We start from the raw sequence: 8,333 nt of genomic DNA on the forward strand, positions 1-8,333 counted from the left end.
GTTGAATTTATTGAGTCTTTTCCTTATATTATCAAACACAAGAAAGGGAAGGATAATGTGATTGCTGATGCTTGTCTAGAAGATATACATTGCTGTCTCAACTTGATTGCCGGATTTTTGGTCTTCAATCCATTAAAGAACAATATGCGCTTGATCCTGATTTTAAGGATGTGTTGCTTAATTGTAGAGAGGGACGCACATGGAATAAGTTTATGATCAGCGATGGGTTTTTGTTTAGGGCTAACCGCCTATGCATTCCAGTTGGTTCCGTTCGTCTTTTGTTGTTGCAAGAGGCACATGGAGGCGGATTGATGGGACGTTTTGGTGCCAAGAAGACGGAGGAGGTGCTGTCCACACACTTCTTTTGGCCTAGGATGAGGCGTGATGTAGAGCGGTACGTGGCGCGGTGTGCCACATGTCAAAAAGCTAAGTCGCGATTGAACCCACATGGTTTGTATATGCCTCTTCCTGTTCCTTCTACTCCTTGGGTAGATATATCTATAGATTTTGTGTTGGAATTGCCAAGGACTAAGAGGGGGAGGGATAGTATTTTTGTGGTGGTTGATCGTTTTTCTAAGATGGCACATTTTATTCCTTGTCATAAGAGCGACGATGCTATTCATATTGCTGACCTTTTCTTTCAAGAAATTATTCGCTTGCATTGTATGCCTTCTACTATTGTTTCAGATCGTGATGCAAAATTCTTGAGTCATTTTTGGCGCACGTTGTGGAATAAATTGGGGACCAAGCTGCTGTTTTCTACAACATGTCATCCCCAAACTGATGGGCAAACTGAGGTTGTGAATCGAACATTGTCCACCATGTTGAGAGCCATTTTGAAGCGCAATTTGAAGATGTGGGAAGAGTGTTTGCCGCATGTGGAGTTTGCATATAACAGGGCGGAACATTCCACCACCAAGGTAAGTTCTTTTCAGGTAGTGTATGGTTTTAACCCCCATGCTCCTATTGATCTTTTGCCTTTACCTACCACTGAGAGAATACATAGTGATGCTAGAGAGCGTGCTGATTTTATTCGTAAGTTGCATGAAACAACTAAAGCAAATATTGAAAGCATGAATGAAAAGTATAGAATTGCTGATAGTAAAGGTAGAAAAGAGATTAAACTTGAACCGGGTGATTTGGTTTGGTTACATTTAAGAAAAGATAGATTTCCTGAGCTATGTAAGTCTAAATTAATGCCAAGAGCAGCTGGTCCTTATAAGATTATTGAGAAAATAAATGATAATGCATACAAACTTGAGTTGCCACCCGAGTTCGGGGTTAGTCCCACATTTAACATTGCAGATTTGAAACCTTATTTGGGAGAAGAAGATGAGCTTGAGTCGAGGATGACTCCAATTCAAGAGGGGGAGGATGATGAGGACATCACTCCTTTGGATGTACCAGCTGATCCTCCAACCGTCATGCAAGGTCCAATGACCCGGGCTCGAATGCGTCAACTCAATTTACAGGTGAACTCGTTCTTAAGCGATCCTTTTCATACTTTTGAGAATAGACTACTACCTAATGATGTTATCTTACTTAGGAACATTGGAGAGGGTCAAGAGGGACTAAGAGGACGTGGAGGAGGTGATGATGACCAGCAAGGACGTCCAACACAAGCCGGAGGCCCAGTCCAACACGAATTCGAGTCTGCCTCGGCCTCCAGGACCAGTCTGCCTTAAACTGGTCGCCCAGGACGTATCCGGACTCCGTTTTCGATGATCCACATATGGATGGAAAGATAATTTGATAAGGAAGCCAATCCAAGTGGTTTCACGTCAAAAGCTATTCGGAATCAACGGGAATCGTCGAAACAAGTCAGTATCCAGAATCTGCCAGGGTGCTGCGACACCGTCTTTTGGTCCGTTGGACCATGTATCGAGTTTGGGCCCATTAGGGGCGCGTCCAGGGGTCTTGCACGACCCTAGAGTCTTCATAAACAGCCGCCGCCCCTCCATTAGGGTTTGGGTTTTGCTTAGATTATTCTGTCAAGAAACAGTTTCGTCGTTCTTTGGTTTATGAGATCCCAACTCGTGAGATTAATCTTTCATCTGCAATTTGGTTGTGTTCTTTCTTGTTCTTGCTTGTGTTCTTCGATTCGCAGCAGGGATTAGCCTTCTTGGTGAGGTCAACCGGATTGTGACATGGTTGATAACCAGAGGAGACGTGGTGCTAAGGTTGCAGGGTTCGGGTCTTTGTGATCTGAAACCGGATCGGTGTGTCGCTCTCCGAACAAATCGTTGTTTATCTTGAACCTGACGGAAGATCGGGACCCCGTCTCCATTACCATTTCCCACAACGATAGATGAAGGAGTAGATGAAAAAGGTGGGAAAATGGTAGAGAGTTTACCAGCGTCCGCGGTCATGTGGGAACTAGCCCCTGAATCGGCGTACCACTCGGGTGATGGAGCCAGCGGGTGGAGCGTCATGGTGTTGAAGGAGTGCACCAGGGAGTCCTGATGCCATGAGCCCCAAAGTGTAGGATTCCAGGGCGTCGCTGGAGTGACCTGGTGGGCCGGTGAGGGCGCCTTGAAGGCCGGCAGTGCCGGTGGTGGAGGCGCAGCCCCCTGTAGTATGAGCCAGTGCTCCCGAAGGACAGGCCCTACTGAGGAGGCGGAGGGCCGTAGGTACCACCATATGCGCCACCGAAACCACCATACTGAGGAACGGCGGTGAACGCCGGAGGCGCTGGTGGAGGGCGCCCAGACCGATCGTAGGGCCACATCTGTATGGTGCCGGCCCACGGGTGCGCGAAGGATGGGTGCATGCCGCCGTGCACGCCTGGGGGCACACCACTAGGGGGCGCTGATGGGCCGCCGCGTCCGCGACGGCGACCGTTGCGATGGCCACCAGTGGGTGCACCAGGAGGGCGCGCAGGGGGGAACGTCCCCGGGCATGGAGGCGCTGGTGCCTCGGGCACCGCCGGGCGTGGAGTGGCAGCAATGAGAGCGGATGGTGGCGATGGTGGCTGGGCGTCGATCTCCATCTCCTCCAGCAGGAGGTGTGTACGGGCCTCTGCAAACGTCGAGAACGAGCGATGCATCTTGAGGATGGACACCATATGGCAAAACTTGCCACTCAAGCCACGGAGGAGCGTGAGCACCAGCTACCGATCGCCGATGGGGTCGCCGAACTCGGCGAGAGAGGTGGCCATCGACTCGAGACGGCGACAGTAGTCGGTGATGCTCAGGGCGTCTTGGCGGAAGTTGCGAAACTGTGTTTCGAGGAGGAGCGCGCGGGACTCCCGCTGGCAGAGGAATTCATCCTCGAGGTAGCACCAGGCACTGCGAGCGGGTCGCTGCCACATCATCAGGGACTGCTGCAGATCATTGGAGACAGTGCCATAGATCCACGTCAAGATGACGCAATTTGCCTGCACCCATGCCGGGCGCGAGGGGAAGGCCTCATCATTGAGAACGTGGCGAGTCAGGGCATATTTGCCAAGGACGGCGAGGAACATGCCGCGCCACTTGCTGTAGGTGTTCGTGGCATGATCGAGGACGATGGGGATGAGGGCCTTGACATTGACGATGGCAGTGGCCTGTGCCGAAAGGGCCTCGTGGGCGCTCTCGTACGCGTCCAGCGCGGCGGCGTGGAGACGGGCCTCCTCGGCACGGCGTGCTTCTTGACGGCGATCTTCGGCTTCCTTGGCGGCGGCGGCGGCCGCAGCAGCGTCGGCGTCATCCGCCATCGGGAAACCAGTGGGGCAGGTGAGCAGACCAGCGGCGGCACCCGGTGACGAGGTCAACGACGGGGGCCGGCGATCTGGTGGAGGCGCAGGCGATGGGACTAGCGATGCGCCTAGCGACGGTGTCAGCGGCGGGGGCAGCGATCGGATCGGCGGCTGGCGAGGGTTGCGGAAGAGTAGCGGATCGTAATCGCGATTGATACCATGTAAACGTGATTAGAATGCATTGTCATTCATATCTTGTACAAGTGTACATATAGCCGGGGTGGCATGCAGCCAACCACACAGGCAAGATTACAGGCACAATCAATCAAGGACAGCCTACCATAAATACATCAGCTTACTATAATTACAGGCACAATCAATCAAGGGCAGCCTACCATAAATACATCAGCCTACTATAATTACATTGTGCTAACAAGCGTCATTATGTTAAGTGTTAGCTAAAGGCTAACGAGATGATCCAGCAACTGAATATTATTATTTAGATTAGCTAGCTAAATGCAAGTCAGATGATCCACGTCAGCATCACTATTTAACGCTGGGGCTGGACAGAGAGTACATGACTGAGTCATCTCTGTTCCGATTCTAGACTAATACGTCTACCATGTACAGCATGTATAGGAGTCTAATAGAAATACGTATGGCGTGCACAGAAGATATGACCGAGTACAGAAGATATGACCGAGTCTAAAATGAACGAGAATTGAAACACAATGATTCAAAGATCATTGACCTGTACAGAAGATATGAGCGAGTACAGCACGTATAGGAGTCTAATAGAAATAAATCCATATACCAATACAAATACGTCTAACATCCCCACGGTCGCAACGGCAAAAGCACAAACATGAGACTAGAGGGAAACTCAATGAAGAGACCTTTAGCGTGCACAACATTAATGTTGTCATAATAAACCATAGTGGCATGACGAAGAGAACATGTATGATTCATGCAGCAATTGACGAAGTCAGGTTGCTTCAGCAAACTCCATTTGCCACGGCCCAATACTCTACCTTTTAGAGCATCTTCGTTAGATTGACAATCCTCTTTCCCTAAAATATCAGTATAGGAGATTCAGAAAACAAAACTAAAGGGAATAAGGGAGATGCTCTGCAGCACATTGAGAAAACAATCATCCCCTTCCCATCTACTGTCACATGGGACCCATAGGTTAGTGGCTCTCTCTCTCTCTCTTTCTTTTTCCTCTTTCATGGCAAGGAGACGAACGAGCGGCGCGGCAGTAGCCAGCCCGTGCACCCCGCGTGGCAGCGGATAGCCCGCGCACCGTCGGCGGTCAGTGCCTCCACCCTAGGGGACCCACGCGTCAGTATTAGGATGAGGAAGAAAGGGAATTGAGAAAAATTTGTACATGGTCCCCTCTATTTGAGGGATTAAGAGGAGTTTTTGAGGGATTGAGAAAAAAAATATAGAGAAAAAGGATTGAGAAAGGAGAACTGATGGAGCAGTTTTTTTTTATCTCATTCCCCTATATCACAGTTTTTAAGGAAAGGGGAATGTTTTTCTCTCTTTTTTTCTCGAATACGCAGGAGATCTACGTATCATTGCATTATAGAGATAAAAGGACCGGCCCCTTACAAACACCACCATCTCACTCCGGGCCGGGCTGCGAGGGTTGTTTCTTTACATCAAAGAACTTAAACTAAAAGAACTGAGAAAGGGGTGAGGCCTGACCACAAAGAACACCAACTAGCTAAACTAAGAGTACATGAGTAAATTGTTTGAAGATTTGGGCTGGCCCAAATAATAATTCCAATAAATCTCAAAGACCCATTCACACATTGCTACTCTAGGAGGAGTGAAGCTAACTTAAATAGCTGAGTTGTCTTAGAGGAAAGGGAAGAAGCACGTGCTTGCTCGATCGCCGGGCCAGGGCGATGGGCGTGGGTGCACGACGTGCTGGTCTTCTAATGGCAGATCAATTACCTTAATGTTGTGATTACACGGCTGGTTATTACTGTAGGGATCCGCCGTGTTAATTAACCTTGATCTTCCGAAGATGCCATCCACATCTCCACTACATCAAGACACACGATCCAGCTGCATATTAATACCGATATAGTGCCCCAAATCAAGACCACATCTCACAAGAGGTTACAAAAATCAAACAAAATATGAATTTTTTACTATGGTTGGGGGGAATTTCGACGGCTCACGACGAGCGATCCGACGGCTAGGAAGGCATAAAGCGTTGAGAGGCGCTGAGAGGGAGGCGACGGGAGGCGTTAGATGTGTCTATGGTCGGTGAGCCCATATGCATCACAACGCCTCCCATCGCCTCTAAAATTGAGGGGATTAGGACTCCAAATAAAAGAGTGGTAATTCCTTTTTCGTAGTTCTTTTATTTAATCAAGGGTAAAACGGTAAATTCATAATTGTAAAGATAACGTTTTGAGTAGTATAGTTGGAGTGTATGATTTGCCGCTGCCTGGGGGCACGCCGTTGCCTGGGAACCGCGCCGCTGCATGGGGGCGCGCCGTTGGCTGGGTGCCACGCCGCTGCCTGGGTGCAGCGCCGCTGGCCTTGGGGCCGCCATCAACTTGGGGCCAAGGGCACAACGGCCGCCTCAATGAGCGAGGGAGAGGGCAGGGCTGGCGACGCGACGCCGTGCAAGGGCGACGGCTAGAGCGAGGGAGTAGGGCGGCGACAGCGGCTAGGGCGAGGGAGAGAGCGAGGTACGTGCGATTGGGAGACCAGCGAGTTCCAGGGGGTGGGAGGTGGGGGGGGGTGAGAGGGATGTGCGCAATGACCATATTGCCCTTCGATGAATAAAATCAACAAAAATAGCTATTTTGCGGAGGCATTGGGATATGATAGGCAGTGATCCCAACCATTGTAAAAGGTCTCACAAAATATATATTACAAATCTTGACGATTGACGACTATCTTACCATAGTATACCTACGCTAAAAATTACACTCTAACTAGTAATAGACATTCACCTTGCCCAAGGAAGTCACCACCATAGCTTGGACGGCTCCAGCTATTCACTCACTTTGCCGACATCAAAGGGGTGACATGACCGCCAATGTCCTATAGGTACCTTAATGCTATAATTAGGGGTGACATGGCTTGGGAGCAGCGCGGTTGAGCAGAGGCGGGGCAAAGTGCAGGGAAGCGTGGGAGGGCGATGGGGGCCTAGAATCTCGTACCAAGATGTTGTGTCGCCGGTATGGCGGCAACAACGGTAGAGTAGGTGAGGAGCCCCGAATACGAAGATCGTAGTCGCGGTTAGGAGAAGATCGTAGTCGCGGTTAGGATAAGAGCGAGATTTTGCCCCTCTGCTTCCTATTTTTATTAGAGAGGAATAGAGAATAGGCTATGCCTCCATCTGTTGATGCCGAATGGCTTACACGTAGGTCCACGGCCAGCTTCTAAGACACTCCACTAAATTCGAGAAATTTCAATATTTAACCCCGAGTTCGCAAGCCTCTCAGTATTTGACATCGAATTCGCAAGCCTTTCAATATTTAACCCTATGCACGCGAATTGTTTCAATCCAAGGGATTTCTGTGATTTCCTCTCTTTTTCTATTTTCAAATACCTTTTCTCACTCATCAGGACACCGAAAATGACCAAAGTACCCTTGCCTCCTTATCCTATACTGGATCGGACGTTCCTTTCTGGTTCGTGTTTCTTCGTTGGGTTGTCGTGACCGCACGGAACAGCGAGGCCGTTCGTGGCCGCCACTGCCCAACCCCGCCCATTGCCGGTGGCCGCCCGCTGCCGCCTGCCTGGTTCCCCTCCGCCCGCCCAGGCCCCTTCCGCCCGCTTACACCCCTTCCGCCAGCCGCCCTTCCCTGGCCCATCGGCCTAGGGTTTGGGGCAGCGTGCTCGTCCATCGCCGTAGGCCTGGCACCATCGGTCTCCCTATTGGCTCCCCCTTTGTCTTGATGGCTCCTCCTGAGTAAGCCCCCAATCCTAAATCTCTCTTATGAGTTTTGCAGTACCTGTTGATTTTGGGGAGGGGCACAAAATTGATTTTGTCTCATTTATTTTTTGTTGGTACACACGGTAGAGTCGATCCGGATGGCGCATTTAGGTTGTGCATTCAATTTTCTCAGTTCACTGCTAAGTTCAATGATGGTCGCTCTGTTGATGTGCCATGAAAATGTGATGAATGGGTTGTGGATTGTCGATCTTATAATTTGGAGATGCTAGAAAATGACTTGAAAGCTAGGCTCAATTGGGGAAGCGGGCAGCAGCCTGTAATACATGAGTTTGACATGAGTGGTGGTGGAGAAAGAAAATTGCTAAATGATATAGAACTGTCCCTTGCATTTTCTGAAAGGATGGGTGACAAGAAGCTATTCTTGTTTGTTGATGTTGAGGACAAACCCACAGAAGTGTTTTGTAGCTCTGTAACAGAGGCAGCAACAAGCAATGTGGGGCATGATAATGTCACAGGACCAATAGATTCAAGCAAGGAGGCATTTGTTTCTCAGTCTGGAGATTATTCCTCTTGGACAAGATCAAATTGGTGCCGCACTTCCTGTGATGGATGAACATGCAATGTATGAGTTTGTTGGCCTTAGGGCAGAGGATGAGAGGGCTGAGCAAGCTAGGATGGTGGCTGAAATTAATCTTGATGATGTGGACCTACAAGATGCAGAGTTGTTGG

General features: G+C 49.7%; 2 protein-coding genes across 2 annotated transcripts; both read right to left on the reverse strand.

The window, feature by feature from the left end:
- Positions 1 to 2,605: 2,605 nt before the first annotated feature.
- LOC136523645 (formin-like protein 18) lies at positions 2,606 to 3,064 on the reverse strand. Its single transcript, XM_066517260.1, has one exon. It carries the CDS (start codon positions 3,062 to 3,064, stop codon positions 2,606 to 2,608), a length of 459 nt encoding a protein of 152 aa, XP_066373357.1.
- Positions 3,065 to 3,109: 45 nt separating this feature from the next.
- Positions 3,110 to 3,694, reverse strand: LOC136523647 (uncharacterized). The gene has a single exon (XM_066517261.1). The coding sequence runs from the start codon at positions 3,692 to 3,694 to the stop codon at positions 3,110 to 3,112; it is 585 nt and encodes a 194-aa protein (XP_066373358.1).
- Between the last annotated feature and the right edge of the window lie 4,639 nt (positions 3,695 to 8,333).

The sequence above is a fragment of the Miscanthus floridulus genome, chromosome 18 (genome assembly GCF_019320115.1).
Source record: "Miscanthus floridulus cultivar M001 chromosome 18, ASM1932011v1, whole genome shotgun sequence".
Classification (NCBI taxonomy): domain Eukaryota; kingdom Viridiplantae; phylum Streptophyta; class Magnoliopsida; order Poales; family Poaceae; genus Miscanthus; species Miscanthus floridulus.

Coding starts and splice junctions, on each gene's coding strand:
- LOC136523645 (XM_066517260.1), bottom strand. CDS start 3,064: ATGGTGTCCATCCTCAAGATGCATCGCTCGTTCTCGACGTTTGCAGAG.
- LOC136523647 (XM_066517261.1), bottom strand. CDS start 3,694: ATGGCGGATGACGCCGACGCTGCTGCGGCCGCCGCCGCCGCCAAGGAA.